General features: G+C 43.4%; 1 protein-coding gene across 1 annotated transcript in view; it reads left to right on the top strand.

Annotated features, from left to right (window-relative positions):
- The window catches only part of NUDT3 (nudix hydrolase 3), a 105,698-nt gene continuing 86,124 nt past the window's right edge, over nt 1-19,574 (top strand). The window contains exon 1 of the mRNA XM_012746776.3: nt 1-617. Within this exon, the coding sequence (XP_012602230.1) occupies nt 519-617 (99 nt within the window). The 5' untranslated portion in view covers nt 1-518. The remainder of the gene's footprint in view (nt 618-19,574) is intronic.

Raw genomic sequence — 19,574 nt, forward strand, 5'->3', positions numbered from 1 at the left:
GGAGGTCCTGCGCCCGTACCCCTATTCCCCTTGGCTGCCTACTTGCGCGCCCCACCATCCCCACGCCTACGCCGCCGACGTAGCAGCCGCCCCGAGTCGCGCGGAGCTCTCATTCCAGACGCTCGTTTACGCCGCGCGGACTGGGAGGGCGCGATTCCCGAACGCGGCCTGCGCTGCGAGCGCGCGGTCGTTCCGCAGGCCGGCGCGGCCTTACGCCGCTGACGCAGCGCGCCCAAGATGGCGGCGCGGTCGTCGTCGGGGGTGGCGGCGGCAGAGGGGGCGGCGGCCGTGGCGGCAGCGGCGACGGCAGCCGTGACGGCGGCGGCGCGGGACCTCGGTCGGGGGGAATGAGGCGACCACGGTGGGGCAGCGGCGGAGCCGTGTAGCAGAGAAGCAGCTCTACTTGTCTGCTTCCCTCGGCTGAGTCGGGGGCGCGCGCGCGCGCGCGGCCGTCCGGAGCGGGCTCCCCTCCCCTCGACACCCGCGACCCGCACCGCACCCCCACTCGGGCTCGGAGGATGATGAAGCTCAAGTCGAACCAGACCCGCACCTACGACGGCGACGGCTACAAGAAGCGGGCCGCATGCCTGTGTTTTCGCAGCGAGAGCGAGGAGGAGGTGAGGCGCGGGGCCCGGCCGGCCGAGGGTCGCGGGGGTCGCCAGCCGCTTCAGGTCGGAGCGCTGGGGGCGCGGCTGCCGGAGGAGGGTGTGCCCAGGCCGCCCCGCTCGGGGCGAGGGATGTTCCGACGGAATTTCCTGAGGCGAAAAAGGGGGGGAAGGAAAGGGACGCTGGGGCGGAGGGGAAGTGGGTCTGAGCGTGGCCATACGTGACGCCCCGGACGGAGGGGCTGCCAGCCCGCGGCTGGGGCGCTTAGGGCTGGCCGCCTGTCACCAGACAGTGGCTGCCGGGAGAAGGCGGTAGGTTGGGAAGAGTGATTTCGGCCCGAGCCTCCAGCTTTGATCCAGGAAGGGCAGCTCCGCACTTGTCAGCCCAGCACATGTGTGCAGAGGCCGCCTTGCACGAGGCGCAGGCCGGCCTTTGTGGCAGGGAAATAGTCCATTTCATTGGCAGGTTTGGGGTTTGCCGAGGGATTATGTGCGTCTGTGAGCCCAAATTGGGGGGGGGGTATCTTAGTAAGATTTAGGGCGTTGTGCACAAGCTACAACCAGCTGTTTATTTTACAGTGGGGTCGGTAGCCCTCATGGTGTAGCCTGAGAAGAAAGGACATTTGATAAAATAATCTTTGTGGACTGAAACATTTTCATTTTAATTGGAAAGACCAAGATCAGTACTTAAAATCTTTGCCCTGACGTTTTCCCACTGCTCTGTGGGGAAGACCCTTAGTATTAAATTTGCTAGGAAAATAGAAGTGCTTTTAGAATCAGTCTCTTTTTGCTTAGGGTACTTAAAAAAAATCTTAGCTTCCCAAAGCCGTTTCTGTGGTGATGAAGAGAATTCAGAGAAGGCACATGTTTCGTAAATCCACAAAGAATAGCTGCTTTGGAAATTCGTAAGATGCCTGTGGGAACGCATTTCTCCTCTGTGCATGGTGGTAAAATGGCAGTTAAACTGGAAACAATGAAGGACAGTGAAATTCAGTATGTTATATTCTGGCATTCAGCAGTGGGCTATAGTGGCAGGGCTACAGTACAGTGCATCATGTTGAAATGGGGGAAAGGAACTTGACCCGTTAGTTATGAAAAGAAGCTGTGATGAAAGAGACAGATGGATTGCCAGGAATTGCTGTCCAGAGATACTTAGGAGGAAGTGGGAATTTAAATTATTGCCTGAATAAAATTAGTTAGTGAAGTACTTATTGTGCTGTTGAGGGATGGTACCTGTGCTCCCTTTCAGCAAAACGGAAGGAAAGGCGATTTGGAAATGTATACTTTCTGTCCTAGCATGTATTATAAAAGTCCCCCAAACAGATGCATTGTAATAGGGATACTAAGCAGGGCCATGTTGTAAATTATGGACTGTTTTGGAATACATACTTGAGTGAAGTAAAATCATTGGTGGCTACTGCTCCAGAAGTTTTGTTTTCTTCGTTATCCTATCATATGGGAAATCAGATGGGATCACAGGCTGTTAACTAGAGGGAAAATAATTAGCACAATAACATGTCTTACTACATTACTATGGTTAAGCCTATGAGCACCCCAATTATAAGTAAAAAGGTATATAATTTAGTTCTATGGATGATGCAAGACTTTTTTTTTTTTTTTTGAGACAAGAGTCTCGCTTTCTTGCCCAGGCTAGAGTGAGTGCCGTGGCGTCATCCTAGCTCACAGCAACCTCAAACTCCTGGGCTCAAGCGATCCTCCTGCCTCAGCCTCCCGAGTAGCTGGGACTACAGGCACGAGCCACCATGCCCGGCTGATTTTTATATTATATATATTAGTTGGCCAATTAATTTCTTTCTATTTTTATGGTAGAGATGGGTCTCGCTCAGGCTGGTTTTGAACTCCTGACCTTGAGCAATCCGCCCGCCTCGGCCTCCCAGAGTGCTAGGATTACAGGCGTGAGCCACCGTGCCCGGCAAGACTTTTTATATTAAAAAATCATGCTAGAAATTGAAAACATGTGAGTACTTTGGATAAATTGGAAACCCTTTATAGATCAGAAGCAAACTAAAAAAGATTTGATTTTCCATTTTCTGTTAAGAGTTTTATTAAGTACTGACATTAGCAAGCATTAATGTTGCATGCTTACTTGTGTGTTTAGGCTAGCAAGTCAGACCTGGCATAGGACTTGCCTTTTAGGAGCTAAAATTTTTAAACTGTTAAAATAAATGTTTTTTAACGGATTGAAACATCTGAGTTATCATGGAGTTTCCTTTATTGAATTCCTTTTTGGATATTGGTTAATGAGCAGGGGAAGCATGAAAATCTTTAATTACAGATTTAGTGAGTGGTATAGCTAAAGCCTGGAGAGAACAAGAAAATTAATGAAATGGGCCCATTTTAGACTTGTTCAGTTCAATTAAACAAGTAGTTATTAAAGAGCCTCCTATGGGTGCAGCACTCTATCATATGGGACTTAAAGTTTAGTATCCCTCCTTGACCAAAAAGTTGAGTGGTTTTAGATAGGATCCCTTAATTGGGAGGGGTTTTGGATCACAAAATAATCTCTAGGGTGCTGCTCAACTCTCAGATTATATAATTGTGTTGGAAGGGAAATAATTTGTTAGTTCCAGGAGAACTTTTATGTTCTCAGTAGACATGCCAGAGACTGAAAGTATTAGCTGCCACACATTGTGGGAATGTAAAATTTAAACCTAATAGGATAGTTGACCCAATATTTATTTATTTATTGAGACAGAGTCTCACTTTGTTGCCCAGGCTAGAGTGAGTGCCGTGGCGTCAGCCTAGCTCACAGCAACCTCAAACTCCTGGGCTCAAGCGATCCTGCTGCCTCAGCCTCCCGAGTAGCTGGGACTACAGGCATGCGCCACCATGCCTGGCTAATTTTTTGTATATATATTTTTAGTTAGCCAATTAATTTCTTTCTATTCTTAGTAGAGGCGGGGTCTTGCTCAGTCTGGTTTCAAACTCCTGACCTTGAGCGATCCTTCTGCCTTGGCCTCCCAGAGTGCTAGGGTTACAGGCGTGAGCCACCGCACCCGGCCCATTTTTTTTTTAAAGGGCACTAATGGCTTTACTCAAGATAGAATAGTTTACAGAATATTATTAGTGTCATTACAGTAGTAATGTAAGTATAAACAGGACCTGGTTTATAAATTTAACCAGTGTCAAGAAACATACATACAGTGTGAAGGAAAAGAGATAAAGATATGGTCATGCATTGCTTGACCTCAGAAATATGTTCTAGGGCAGTGGTCCCCAACCTTTTTGACAACAGGGACCAATTTCATGGAAGACAGTTTTTCCATGGATGGAGTGAGGTAGGAGGAGTGGCTAACTGGACTCCACCTCAGATCATCAGGTGTTGGATTCTCACGGGGAGCTTGCAACCTGGATCCCTTGCATGTGTAGCTTGCAGTGGGGTTCATGCTCCTATGAGGAGCTGATGCCCTCTCTGATCTGATATGGGGGTGCTCAGTTAGTGTTGCAAGCTATGGGGAGCAGCTGTGGGTGCAGGTGGGGCTTCTTTCTCGCCTGCCGCTCACCTCCTGCTTTACGGAGAGGTTCCTGGAGGGCAAAGGAGGTTGATCGTCCGCAGCCCGTGTGTTGAGGTCCAAAGTTCTAGGGGATACGTTCTGAGATATGTGTTGTTAGGTGATTTTTTTTAATTGTGTACATCATACAGTGTACTTACACAAACTTAGATGGCGTAGCCTACTACTGTGGTCCCCAACCCCTGGGCCGCAGACTGCTACCAGTCAGTGGCCTTTTAGGGACAGAGCTGCAGAGCTTGGCCACCTCATGCCCACCACCCATCCCCGTGGAAAAATTGTCTTCTATTAAACTTAGGAGGTGAGTGGAGGGTGGGTAAGCCAGCGAAGCTTCACCTGTATTTACAGCTGCTCCCAATCCCTCTGCATCACTGCGTCACTGCCTGATCCTTGCCCATTCTGTCCCTGGAAAAATTGTCTTTCATGAAATAGGTCCCTGGTACCAAAAAGGTTGGGGACTGCTGGTCTACTACACACCTAAGCTTTATGTTACAGCATATTGCTCCTAGGCAACAAACATATAGCATGTTACTATACTGAAAACTGTAGGCAGCTGAAACACAGTGGTATTTGTATATCTAAACATAGAAAAGGTACAGTAAAAATAAGTATAAAAGATAAAAAATGGTACGCTTGTATAGGGTACTTACCATGGATGGTGCTTACAGGACTGGGAGTTGGTCTGGGTGAGTCAGTGAGTGAGTGGTGAGTGAATGTGAAGGCCTGGGACATTACTGTGCACTCCTGTAGACTTTATAAACACTGTACATTTGGGTTGTACTAAATTTATAAAAATTTTTCTTCAATAACAAATTAACCTTAGCTTACAATAACTTTTCTACTCATAGAATTTTTAAATTTTCTACACTTTTTGATTTTTTTATAATAACACCTGGCTTAAAACACACATTATACACCTGTACAAAAATATTTCCTTTTTTTAAATTGAGGTTAAATATGTATGTATAATTTACCATTCTTTCTTTATATTTACATATGTATTCTATAAGCTTTTTTTTGAGACAGTCTCACTCATTTGCCCTGGGTAGAGTGCAGTGGCATCATCATAGCTCACTGCAACCTCAAACTTCTGGGCTCAAGCAATCTTCCTACCTCAGCCTCCTGAGTAGTTGGTACTATAGGCATGTACCAAGATGCCTGGCTAATTTTTCTGTTTGTAGTAGAGACAGGGTCTTGCTTTTTCTCAGGCTGGTCTTGAACTCCTGAGCTCAAGCAATCATCCTGCCTTGGCCTCCCAGAGTGCTAGAATTACAGGCATGAGCCACTGAGCCTGGCCTTTATAAGCTTTTATTCTATTTAATTTTTTTTTACTTTTTAAACTTTTTTTGTTAAAAATTGACACAAACATACACATTAGAGCATAATTTATTTACCTTATGATAAGACATAAAGCTTAGAAAATAATTAAATAATGAAGAGTAAAGCGAACCCCCATACACACACACATACATTAGCCTAGGACTCCTATACAGGGTCAGGATCATCAATATCACACCATCTTCCACTTCTATATCTTGTTCCACTGGAAGGTCTTCAGGAGGATAACACACAGAGCTGTCATTTTCTATGATAATAATGCCTTCTTTTGGAATACCTCCTGAAGGGCCTGCCTGAGGCTTTTATGTGTGGTTAACTTTTTTTTTCTTAAATAAGTAAAGGAGTACTCTCTAAAATAATGATAAAAAGTACAGTATAGTAAATATATAAGCCAGTAATGTCATTTAGTATCATTATCAAGTGTTATGTACTGTATATGTAATTATATTTGCTATGTTTTATATGACTGGCGGTACAGTAGGTTTGTGTACTCACCACAAACATGTGTTGCACTGCTACCCCTAAGATGAAGTTGCTATGGCTACGATGTGATAGGAATTTTTCAGCTCCATCATAATTTTTTTTGGACCACTGTTTATATGCGGTCCGTCGTTAGCTGAAGTGTCATTACATGGCACATGCCTGTATTAGAAGATAATAGACGGTGAGTCAAACTCTCTAGCATTCTCTTTTCAGCTCCAGAAAATTTTATTTATAGACCAGCAGTGAGAGTGGCTGAAATTCTGATCTGGGTTCAGATATGTGAACATAGTTAGCAAGTTTATTGATCACTCATTGAGTGCCAGGTTCTGTGATACAGTAACAGGAAACAGACATGTAGGGAACTTGGAGTCTAGTGGGAAGAATGGAGAAACAAAGAGATCTAACATGACAAAAATGAGTTCCCTTTCCTCCAAACCTCTAGCTTCTTTTCCTATTGATAAATAAGAATTAACAGGAAAACTCCCCCACTTACATGTTCTACTAGTTGTTATTGACATTTGATAAATTAAAATCTTCACATTTTGAGCATTTGTGATAACTAACCTATTTATTACAGTACTTTGAACCTGATGTACAGTGGACAGTCTCATAACCAACCTCCACTTTAACCAACTTGGTGCACTGAATGTCTGGCTGTTACCTGGCAGGCCCCTGGGTCTGGGATACCCCAACCATGTGACCTCCTAGCCAGTGAATTGTGTGCTTACAAAGAGTCAGTAGTATTTATTTCTGTATCTGTTTGTTTATCATACTTGTTATTGTAATTGTGCAACTTGATTAAATATTCATAAGTGAAATTTGAGTTCAAAAACAACAGTTTTGTGAGAAGTATTTCAAATGCTTTGGAAGACTTCATAAATGCAAGTCACTAAAAGAAATTGCTGCTCAATTATATGGACAGGCAAACTGGAAAAGATTGGGGAAAGAATCTTAAAAATCTAGAAGGGACTCTGCATATAGGTTACTTCATGAATATTTTCATGTTTTTGTTCTTTATAGAGACTAGGGATTGGAAAACATAGGTCATTCATTGTGGGTGTGGTATACGAAATAAAGACAGCTTGGAATTCAACACTATATATAACACAAAACAAGATCATGGCCCTACAAACAAAGATTAGCAAATACATGTACATTTATAATTTTAAATCTGTCATATCCTCCAGTTGACACTTTATCATAAATAGTATAGAAGACTGAAACTATTTCTTGAGTAAGATTTTATTATCTTAAATTGGGTAATATGGCATTCATCTCTGTCATGTTATTTAGCTTTGGCCCTCCTAAAACACTTCCACTGAGGTTTTTCCTTTTCCCCTATTCTTTCCATTTTTAGAGCCTCTGTGATGAGGAGAAGTGAGAGACAATAGGGATGAGCTTGTTTTTACTTTTAGAAAGGCCAGTGATACAGGATATACACCAAATGACTTCCGCAGTGCCTAGAAGAGTTAAAGCTGCTCCTAAAGGGTCTGTTTTTACCCAGGGGGAAAATGTCTACTAATAGAATTGTGTCAGATTTCTCTTTGTATTAAAACTGTTTTAAAAAAGATAGGATGGGCCAGGCGCAGTGGCTCATGCCTATAATCCTAGCACTCTGAGAGGCCAGGTGGGAGGATCACTCAGGGTCAGGAGTTTGAGACCAGCCTGAGCAAGAGTGAGACCCCGTCTCTACTAAAAATAGAAATTATCTGGACAACTAAAAATATATATAGAAAAATTAGCCAGGCATGGTGGTACATGCCTGTAGTCCCAGCTACTCAGGAGGCTGAGATAGAAGGATTGCTTGAACCCCAGCAGTTTGAGGTTACTGTTTGAGCTAGGCTGACCCCATGGCACTCTAGCCCGGGCAACAGAGCCAGACTCTGTCTCAAAAAAAGGGATGAAATTGTCCTTAAGATATTAGGTTGGTTTGTTGAGCTTTCCACTAAAATCCCTTCATGTCTTGGTAGGGGCGAGCTGCTGCTTATTTTCTCAGATCCTTGAGCTCACCTGGTTGGATGGAGAAATGATTGACATTGGAGATCCTCAGAGGGCAGAGACTCTGGTGGCCTGAGTGTTTGTCTGTAAAATGCCCCAGAGGAGTAGATAGAAGGACGTCATTGCAGACTACACCTTCCAGCAGGCTCTAGAGAAGGGATTAAAGCATGGGTGGCAATCCCAGAGGTAATAACCATAACGAAGGGCTTTCACTAGATCCCAGAGTGGTTGGGGAGTCCTTCTATCGCATATCTTGATCACTGTCCAGTATGACATTGCTCTAAGAATACAGTGGGTACATTGATCCATCATCTGACTAGACATTTCTGCTCCTCATTGCGCAGAGTCTTTCCTGGAGGCTTTTTTTTTTCCTGCTTCTTCTTCTGCCTGCCTAATATCAGTCAGTCATTTCTCCCATTACATTTTTTTCTGTTTCCTCCCCAAGATGTGAATTCTGGCCTGGGTTCATACTGCAATCTCCATTCTTTTTTACTCTTCCTCTTGCCCTAGTTCTACTTCTTTGCCTTGGGGTGATTCTCATTTCTCAACAAGAATAGTATTGCATATGTCCTGTGTGTGAAGCAGTCTGTATGTCTCTTCATAGCTTAGTACAAAAAAGAAAGGCCTTTGTTCAGGAATACATTTTTTTAATTCATTCTTCAACATATATTTTTTTGAAAGCCTTGCTATGGACTAGTCTCTGCACAAGACCCTGGGATACACAGATAAATAAGACTGTGGTCTCCATAAAGCCAACCTTTCCACCTGTGTCTATTGCCTCCTGCCTACCCAGCAACCATACCCAACAGCTCTCTAGTCTCTCCTGCACCATTGTCTCTCCTTCTCAGCTTTATCGTTCCCAGGGCAAACAGGCTGCATCTCCCATTTAAAATAAGAAAAATAGGCCGGGCGCGGTGGCTCACGCCTGTAATCTTAGCACTCTGGGAGGCTGAGGCGGGCGGATTGCTCGAGATCAGGAGTTCGAAACCAGCCTGAGCAAGAGCGAGACCCCATCTCTACTATAAATAGAAAGAAATTAATTGGCCAACTAATATATATAGAAAAAATCAGCCGGGCATGGTGGCGCATGCCTGTAGTCCCAGCTACTCAGGAGACTGAGGCAGCAGGATCGCTTGAGCCCAGGAGTTTGAGGTTGCTGTGAGCGAGGCTGACGCCACGGCACTCACTCTAGTCTGGGCAACAAAGCGAGACTCTATCTCAAAAAAATAAAATAAGAAAAATACATCCTTGACCTCATATTCCCTCCAGCTACTTTTCCATTTCTCTTCCTTTTTTAAAAATTTTTATCTTAAAATTTCCATCTAATTCCACTCTAATTAGATATATATTCTTTTTTTTTATTTCAGCATATTATGGGTGTACAAATGTTTAGGTTACGTATATTGCCCTTGCCCCCCTTTCCTTTTCACAGCAATATTTTTCTGTAATTGCTATCTCCACTTAACCTCTTTGCATTCTCTCCCAAATTCATTCCAGTTAGGTACTTTTTCCTACCATTTGCTAAAGCCACTCTTCAAGATAACCAAATCTAGGTTCTAAATTGAGTGGCCAGTCTTTGTGTTACTTGGTAATTCCTTTATTCTTGAAACACTTTCTTCACTTTGCTTCTGGGGTATCTCTCTAGTTTTTCCCTCCTTTTCTGGTTGCTCCTCCCTAGTATTGTAGAATCTTCCTCATTTTTCTGACTTTTTTTTAAAGCGTATTATGAGGGTACAAGTGTTAAGGTTACGTATATTGCCCATTCTCTCCTACCCCCCTCGAGTCAGAGCCTCAAGTGTGACCATCCCCCAGACATTGCACATCTCACTCATTGTGTTTGTATATACCCACCCCCTGACTTCTTTGTAGTGAGTGACGGCATAATATTTGAACCTCTTCTCCTCCGTGACCCACACAGTAGACACACCCGTCTTTAAATACCATCTTTATGCTGATTACTTTCAAATGTCTATTTTTAGCCCTGACTTCTCTCTTGAAATCAAGAGTTGAATATCTAGCAATCTACTTGATATTTCTATTTGGATATCTGATAGGCATCTTAAACCTCAAATGCTGAAACTAATTTATTTATTCCTTTCCTTTCCCTTTTTCCTTTCCTTCCTTTCTTTGTCTCACTCTGTTGCCTAGGCTAGAGTGCAGAGGTATCATCATAGCTTATCACTGTAGCCTAAAACTCTTGGGCTCAAGCAATCTTCCTGCTGTATGTAGTCTCCCTAGTAGCTGGGGCTACAGGTGTGTGCCACCACACTTGGCTAATTTTTCTCTTTTTTGTAGAGACAGGATCTTGCTATGTTGCCCAGGCTGGTCTTGGAACTCCTGGCCCCAAGCAATCCTCTTGCCTTGGCCTCTTAAAGTGCTAGGGTAATAGGTATGAGCCACTGTGCCCAGCCTCCAAACTGAATTCATTATTCCATTATTATTCACCAAGAAACAAACAACAATAAAAACCTGCTTCTTCTATAGTCTTCCCTCTGTCAGTAAAAGAAATCCCTAATCTATCAGTTGCTCAGGGTAGAAACCTTGGAGACATCCTTGACTTTTCCTTGTCTCAGACTCACATCTTATTGGCAGAAATCCCAAATCCAGCCATATTTCTTCAACCTTCACTGTGTTGTTCTAGCATAAGCCATTATTGCCTCTTGCCTGGACTATTGCCCTGTCTTCCTAACTGGTCTCCCTGCTTTTGCCCTCACTTCTGGAGTCTTCTCTGCCATAGCTGCTAGAGTGATTCTTCAACACAGAAGTCATATGTCATTCCTCTGCTCCAGTTGTGTTCGGTCTCAGAGTGAATCTAAAGTATTAGTGACTTCTGAAGCCCTGGCTCATCAAGTCCCCTGCCATAGCTGTGATATCATCTCTTACTACTCTCCCTCTTGCTCATAGAGCTCGAGGCGGATTTGGCCCAGCTGAGTGGGGAGGTGGAGGAGGCTGCCCAGGAGAGGCGGGAGGCAGAGGAGAAGGCCAAAAAGGCCATCACCGATGCTGCCATGATGGCTGAGGAGCTGAAGAAGGAGCAGGATACAAGTGCACACCTGGAACGGATGAAGAAGACGCTGGAACAGACGGTGCGGGAGCTCTAGGCCCGGCTTGAGGAGGCTGAACAGGCTGCCCTCAGAGGTGGGAAGAAGCAGGTGCAGAAGCTAGAAGCTAAGGTGCGGGAGCTGGAGGCCGAGCTGGACGCGGAGCAGAAGCAGCATGCCGAGGCCCTCAAGGGGGTGCGCAAGCACGAGCGCCGGGTCAAGGAGCTTGCATACCAGGCTGAGGAGGACAGGAAGAACCTGGCTCGCATGCAGGACCTGGTGGAGAAGCTGCAGAGTAAGGTCAAGAGCTACAAGTGCCAGTTTGAGGAGGCGGAACAGCAGGCCAACACCAACTTGGCCAATTATCGCAAGGCCCAGCATGAGCTGGATGACACGGAGGAGCGGGCAGACATGGCGGAGACCCAGGCCAACAAGCTGCGGGCACGGACCCGAGATGCCCTGGGCCCCAAGCACAAGGAGTGATGGCCTGAACCCTAAGACCCCAGGCTCTGCAGAGACGTCTTGCTGTTTACTCCTCCAGCTGAGGCTACCCACCCTTGATCCTGTCATCTCTTTATCCCCATCTGCTGCCCTCAGCACATGCTGAAGGCCACACTGCTCTCTGCTGTTTCTCTCCTGTATTATCTGCATGGGTCACTGCCTCACTTAAGATTTTTGCTTATCACCTTAGCAGACATGTCTGTGATGATCACCCTATATAAAACAACACTAGTCCATTGTCACTGTTTGTCTCTAATGCTGCTTTTTTCTTGGCAGCACACATTACCACCAGGCATATATTCATTTGTTTATTGCCTTTTTCCTCCCACTAGACTACAAGCTAGTTTGTGAGGATGGGAATTTTTGTCTATTTTATTCACTTCTGTATCCTGGGTGCTTAGAACGTAGAGATAGTCAGTATTATTTGTTGAATGTGTAAGGAATGAATGAACCCCTATAATCCTTGCTTTCAAGCACCTTACAGCCTAGTGGAGTAACTGATAGCCAAAACACACTGAATGCTAGTGTCTAACAATAATGCATTGATAAATGTGTTTCAGAGAAGTCTCCCAGCTCTCTCTCTTTTTTCTTTTTTTTTTTTTGAGACAGAGTCTCACTTTGTTGCCCAGGCTAGAGTGAGTGCCGTGGCGTCAGCCTAGCTCACAGCAACAAACTCCTGGGCTCAGCAATCCTACTGCCTCAGCCTCCCGAGTAGCTGGGACTACAGGCATGCGCCACCATGCCCGGCTAATTTTTTGTATATATATATTTTTAGTTGGCCAATTAATTTATTTCTATTTTTGGTAGAGACGGTGTCTCGCTCAGGCTGGTTTCAAACTCCTGACCTTGAGCAATCCGCCCGTCTTGGCCTCCCAAAGTGCTAGGATTACAGGCGTGAGCCACCGCGCCCGGCCCCAGGTCTCTCTTTATTTCCAGTGTTTTAGTGACAGGGTATCTGATAATTTTGAGTATTAGCCTGGTAGAAGTATCTGTGCATTAAGTTGTAAATCTTTTCTGAATCTTATTGGATAGTCCTGTGGTAGGATGCTTTGGATTTATTTCAGACATTGAACTTGAGAGTCTACCATCTCACAGGATTTGTATTGGGTGATTGATACAATGTACTGATTCCCAACCCTAGTGGTGCAGTACCTGCTGATATCCTGGGGCCTTTTATTAATATGCACATAAGTAAGTATACAAACAAACAATAATCAAATGGTAGTTACTGTTTTCTCAATCTTTTTTTTTTTTTTTTTAATTTTATAGAGACGGGGTCTCGCTCTTGCTCGGGGTCTCGCTCTTGCTTAGGCTGATCTCGAACTCCTGACTCGGCCTCCCAGAGTGCTGGGATTACAGGCGTGACCCACCACACCTGGCCGGCCAGTAGTTACTGTTTTAATGATTCCTTGATAGAGGTTCATCACCAACAATGTATGTCAAGTCTTCATTCTAAAATTAGTTAAGACTGGATACGTTCTGTCAGAAGGAATTTTCTTAAAAAAAAAAAAAAAAAGACTGGATACAGTGGCTCACTCCTGTAACCTCAACAATTTGGGAGACCAAGGTGGGAGAATTGCTTGAGGCCAGGAGTTCAAGACCAGCCTGGACAACATAGCAAGACCCGTCTCTACAAAAAATTAACCAGGTGTGATGGCATGGGCTTGTAGTCCTAGCTGCTTAGAAGGCTGAGCAAGGAGGACTGTTGAGCCCAGGAATTGGAGTTGTAGTGAGCTGTGATCATACCACTGTATTCCAGCCTGGGCGACAGAGTGAAACCCTGTTTCTAGGAAAAAAAGTTAATATTAGAGTAGGTAATATTGGAGATGGAGGTTGATAGGGATGATCATAAAAATTTCCTCTCATCATCATTTTATTCTTTATCTAAGTCAAGGTTTAAGAAACATGATGTAAAGTTTGTGGGTGCTGAGTCTTGAAGCGTTGGCTTGTGGTGGTTAACATAGGAAACAGAACAAAGGAACCATCACAGGCAAAAAGATAATGTGTGGATAAAAGAAGAGTAAGGAGTTAAGTTTGGAAATAAAATCCTCAAACTTAAAATTTGTTAAGGAAACATATATACCTGAAGTCAACTTTCTGAGTAAAATCCTCTCAACACCAGAGAAAACATCCTTGAATCCATTTTGAGAATTTCTGCCCTAAAGCACCATGTCTACAATCTCCCCTCCTGTTCCCACCTTCCTGAAGGAAGCCTTAGCTTCTTAACCCTTTCAATAGGGAAAACTGTTCATTCATTCATTTACTCATTCCTTCCCAAACTTTTATTGACTGCCCACCTCCAGTCTGGTTGCTGTTCTGGGAACCCTGTGGTAAACAGGCAGAATGAAAGCCCTTGCTCTTACGGAGCATACGAGTACAGGGAGACAGTAAGTGAGCAAACAAATCAGTGAACATGATGATTTTAGGCAGCTCTTGAGTGCTAGGCAGAAAGTAAGCATGCAGTATGGCTGAGAGTGGGGTTTTGGCAAATTTTAATTGGGTGGTCCCTGAATGGCAGGGCAGAGGGAAGAACAATTATAGAGGTCCCAAGGTAGAAATGATTTTGGCATGGAGGAAGAATGGGAAGCAGGCCAGTGTGACTGGAGGCCAGCGCTGGGGAGATAACAGGGATCAGATCAAGTGGGGCCTTGTTACCCCTCCAGTTTTTATGGTTCTTATTTATTTATTTATTTTTTGAGACAGAGTCTCGCTTTGTTGCCCAGGCTAGAGTGAGTGCTGTGGCGTCAGGCTAGAGTGAGTGCTGTGGCGTCAGGCTAGCTCACAGCAACCTCAAACTTCTGGGCTCAAGCGATCCTGCTGCCTCAGCCTCCCGAGTAGCTGGGACTACAGGCATGTGCCACCATGCCTGGCTCATTTTTTCTATATATATATTAGTTGACCAATTAATTTCTTTCTATTTATAGTAGAGATGGGGTCTCGCTCTTGCTCAGGCTGGTTTCGAACTCCTGATCTCGAGCAATCCGCCCGCTTCGGCCTCCCAGAGTGCTAGGATTACAGGCGTGAGCCACCGCGCCCGGCCTTCCTTTATTCTTTTAAAGTAAGCAGACAAACAAACCAGTGACATCCCATGAAACTACCTTCTTTCCTTTCAATGTGAGGGGCAGGAGTGAATGGGATGGTAAGAGTTTATTAGAGAAAGCTGTGTTTAAGTGATGTAAGATGGAGATAAAAGAAAATACTATAATCTTTTTAAGAGGTAAGTTTGAAAGAACCCAAAGAAAATGATATTTTCTCTCTCTCTCTAAACATACACAAGAAACTGGTAACAGTGATAGAATCTAGGGTGAAGAACTGGGTGAAGACATATGGAAGGAGATTACCTTTCACTCCATACCCTTTGTATCATTTGAATTTTGTACTCTGTGCATATATTACCTATTCAAACAAGCCTTTCTGATTAAACTGCCCTAAGAAGAATATGAAGAAACTTTAGGATCATCACACAAGCATTTCCTTATTTTTGATGAAGTTTCTTCTTTCCTTTCTCCTTTTTCATCTTCCTTTTCTCTCCTGCCTCAAATTTTCTTTGGGTGATAAATGCCTATGAGCCACCGTGTCTGGCCAGAGACCATGTCTTAAACTTCTTTTGTATCTTTTCCCACCAGTCTCCAAAATGCCAACACAGAGCTGGGTATGGGAAAACTTGACTGAAGCAGATCTTTGCAGTTCAACCTCCTTATTTAATTTGAAACAGAAACATTACTAGAACGATACACCCATATACAAATGTAAACACCAAAAGTATTTGGAAAGCAAGCATAGTGTGGTTTTTTTTTTGGACATTTGATCATTTCAATATGTGTGCTTCTGCTGCTTTCTTAGTGCAGTTAATCAAGTGGACTGTTGCTGCAAGTCTGGTTACGTAGCTGAGGCAGGGCAAGGTCATGACTTTTTGTATGCTTTATCCAAATGTACTTTAAAAAGTTCTTATACAGTTTGGAACACTTTTTAACTCAATTTCAAAATGGGAAATTAACAGTTTGAGTGTCATAAAGCATTATCTTCTGTTGGTGTATTTTGTGAGCACTTTTAAAAGAAAAGAAACAGAATGCGTTTCTAGTCCCTATATCAGAGAGCATGTAAAAAAATTATTACAAAAAGAATACAAATTTAAATCTAAAGCAAGTAGAAACAAACAACAAACTTTTATAAAGAAAAATCAAGACTATTATAAACATAAAAAAGGAATGATCCCTTAAGTAGACTATCCTAATAAAATATACATTGAAAGAAGTTACATACTTTTATAAAACACTTTTAATTTGTGAGCAGCTTGAACTAATATATTTTAAATATGTGGTCATTGTGATCATACTTGGAAATTTGTTTGATTGTTTAATATTTTCATTTTGCTTCTACTTTCTAGAAATGGTTAGGTTGCTAGATTTATAATCAACCATCATTAACTGAATGTGCCGAGCCCTAACTCAGGGATTTGACCTCCATCACCATGGTGTTGCTTTCTTCCCGGGAGGTTTTGTAGTTTGAGTAGTCTGCCTTAATAATGATAAGTTCTTCCCAGGAGGTTTTGTAGTTTGAGTAGTCTGCCTTAATAATGATAAGTTCTTCCCAGGAGGTTTTGCAGTTTGGGTAGTCTGTCTTAATAATAATAAGACAAAACTTTCAGATTTTATTGGTAAAATGAGTTAAGAATGTAATCTAGAGAGTTTCTGTGTATAATAATTTTATTTCTATGGTATTTTTATAGGTGCCACAACTGTTTGATAAGGATCTAGTTTGGGATCATCCTTTTGCCAGGCACTGTGGGTGATGATTTTTCTTTCAAAAGGGAATTAATTTTTTGGTTACAAAAGTAATTGTATTGTGTGTATAAAGAATACTTTAAACTGAGCATAAGATGTATAGAATACAAAATCTGAGCTTTAGTTTGCTGGCAAGATGCAATTTAGAGTGTAAAACAACTAGAGAATTGTTGGAGTGGAGTGTTTATAGGAATTTGGAGGAGTCTGTGAAGAAAGATGCACTGGAGTGTCAGGTTTGACTCTGTGGCCAGACTTGAACAGCATGGTTAGATTTGGACACCTGGAGAAGAATATCCCATGTGGAGACGTTGGGTCAGCTAAACCAGGGAAAGTCAGAGGCTTGGATATGTAGCCTCTAGAAGCCGGTTTGTCTCAAAGTTTTGTGGATAAAGAAAGCTCTTGTTCCCTTCCTCCTTCCTGTTGACCCCTACCCAGCCTGTACTGTGAGAAAGAAATTAAGAGGGTCGAACCCAATGTCTGGGAGAGGGATAAAGATTCTTGTTTTTACACATCCACAAGGATGTGAAAACAAGAAGCTTCACAGAGAACTCTACCAGTTTTACAGCTGTAACTGCCACTGAAACCAGGAAAGTCCTTGAAAATTTAACCTACTTTTTATTTCATGGTATTAATACTATATGCCATTAAAAATTGTTATTTTGCGGCCGGGCGCTGTGGCTCACGCCTGTAATCCTAGCTCTTGGGAGGCCGAGGCGGGCGGATTGCTCAAGGTCAGGAGTTCAAAACCAGCCTGAGCGAGACCCCGTCTCTACTATAAAAAAATAGAAAGAAATTAATTGGCCAACTGATATATATATAAAAAATTAGCCGGGCATGGTGGCGCATGCCTGTAGTCCCAGCTACTCGGGAGGCTGAGGCAGAAGGATCACTCGAGCCCAGGAGTTTGAGGTTGCTGTGAGCTAGTCTGACGCCATGGCACTCACTCTAGCCTGGGCAACAAAGCGAGACTCTGTCTCAAAAAAAAAAAAAAAAATGTCAAAAAATTGTTATTTTGTTGCATGTCTAAGAAATTATTTTATTTTATTTATTTATTTGTTTGTTTATTTTTGAGACAGAGTCTCACTCTGTTGCCTAGGCTAGAGTACAGTGGCGTCAGCCTAGCTCACAGCAACCTCAAACTCCTGGGCTCAAGCAATCCTCCTTCCTCAGCCTCCTAAGTAGCTGGGACTACAGGCATGTGCCACCATTCCTGGCTAATGTTATATACATATATATTTTTTTAGTTGTCCAGCTGATTTCTTTCTATCCTCTTAGTAGAGACGGGGTCTCGCTGTTGCTTAGGCTGGTCTCGGACTCCTGAGCTCAAATGATCTGCCCGCCTTGGCCTCTCAGAGTTCTAGGATTACAGGCGTGAGCCACCACACCCAGCCTTAACATCTGTTTTTTAATTTAAAATCTCTGTGGGCTGAGGACAGTCACTCATTCCTGTAATCCTAGCAGTCTGGGAGGCTGAGGTAGGAGGATTGCTTGAAACCAGGAGTTTTAGGTTGCAGTGAGCTATGATGGTCATACTGCACTCCAGTCTGGGCAATAGAGCGAGACTCTGTCTCTGAAAAAAATCATTTAAAAAAAACCCTCTGTGGATTGCTTTTATAATAAAAAACTAGAAATACAGTGCTGTGGGAGAAAGAAGAGGGGAGATGAATTCTTTTTGGGTTTGATAAGGTGTGTGAATGAGAAGGACTTGACAGAGGGCTTGATCAAGGGACTTGGAGGAGTGTGTGCTTGGCATACTGGGCAGAAGAGGCCCAGGACAGTAGAGGCAATAGCATACACAGTGACGCCTCTGGAGAAGAGTTTGGGTAGCTATGATGCAGGGATGTGGAGTATTTTGAGTGATTGATTTTTTTCTGGCATAAAATCAGAAAGCATAGAATAATGTTTTTGGGGTTCTGTGAATAACTTTGAAAGTGAATGTATCTGTGGGGAGAGGGGTATTTACTATTTCTAGGATTTTTGGCCATCTCCTTCCTCAGAGTGCCCCTCTTTCCTTTTTGGAGAAAGCCCCTCTTGGATAGGAGAAAGGGCCCACCCTCCACAGTAACTGAATGGGCCAGTATGCTGGCCTCCTCTCTGGTGTGCCCATGTGGATGCACAACTAAGGCGCTCAGTGCCACAACTAGTTGGCTGCTCAGTGCTTGGAGTCTGGGTCTTGAGAAGGCCAAGTGGAACGGTAGGGGAAGATGGTGGCTGTGTGCTGACCAGATGTTTGTGCTGTGGACCCAGGCCATGGCTGTTGCTGCCAGGCCTGGAGTGTGCATGGTATGGGCTCATCTTCCAAACCTGGCTCTATAGTCCCTGCCACTCCAATTTTCTGAGCCTTTGATATTTCTTCTAGTAAATTTCCTTTTGGCATCAGACAGCCAGGTTTGGTTTCTGTTCCTTGCAACCAAGAAACCTATCTAATCTATCACCTGGGTAGTTTTTAAGGTAACTTCCTCACTAATCCAGTGCAGCAGAAGAAATATATATGTGTCAAGTCAGAAAAAACTTTATTTCTTGGTGGGAGAGCTTTTTCATTTTATTTATAAAGTAGGCTTTAAAATTTCTCCACTTTTTGTAGTAAAAATTTCTTCACGCTGAAGCTTGTAAAATTGAATTTAAATGGCCAAAAAGTAATTCAGTCAAATTAGAGTACTGGAATTGACGGTGGCCGGAACTCCAGTATATTTATGAAATGCTTGTTTGGCATCATGCATTCCCCATATTGGATGCTTACATTTTCTCTTTTTAGAATTGTCCTATAGAATATTTGAGGATGTATGAATTCTTGTTTTCTTTTTTTTTGAGTCAGAGTCTCACTCTGTTGCCCGCGCTGGAGTGCTATGGTGTCAGCCTAGCTCACAGCAACCTCAGACTCCTGGGCTCAAACGATCCTTCTGCCTCAGCCTCCCAAGTAGCTGGGACTGCAGGCATGCACCACCATGCCCGGCTAATTTTTTCTATATATTTTAGTTGGCCAATTAATTTTCTTTCTATTTTTAGTAGAGATGGGGTCTTGCTGTTGCTCAGGCTGGTCTGGAACTCCTGACCTTGAGCGATCCGCCCACCTCGGCCTCCCAGAGTGCTAGGATTACGGTGTGAGCCACCGGGCCGGCCTGTATGAATTCTTAATGTTTTAAATCTTGTGGGTGTCAAGGACCAGATAAAAAATGAATTTTAAAAATTCAAGTTTATAAAAACTGTAGGATGCTTCTTAAAATACATATCTTGTCTCCAAGTTCTATCTTGGTTAACAAGAATCTATTGAGTCCTTACTTTATGCAAAGCACT

Source organism: Microcebus murinus, chromosome 5, assembly GCF_040939455.1.
Source record: "Microcebus murinus isolate Inina chromosome 5, M.murinus_Inina_mat1.0, whole genome shotgun sequence".
In the NCBI taxonomy this organism is placed as follows: domain Eukaryota; kingdom Metazoa; phylum Chordata; class Mammalia; order Primates; family Cheirogaleidae; genus Microcebus; species Microcebus murinus.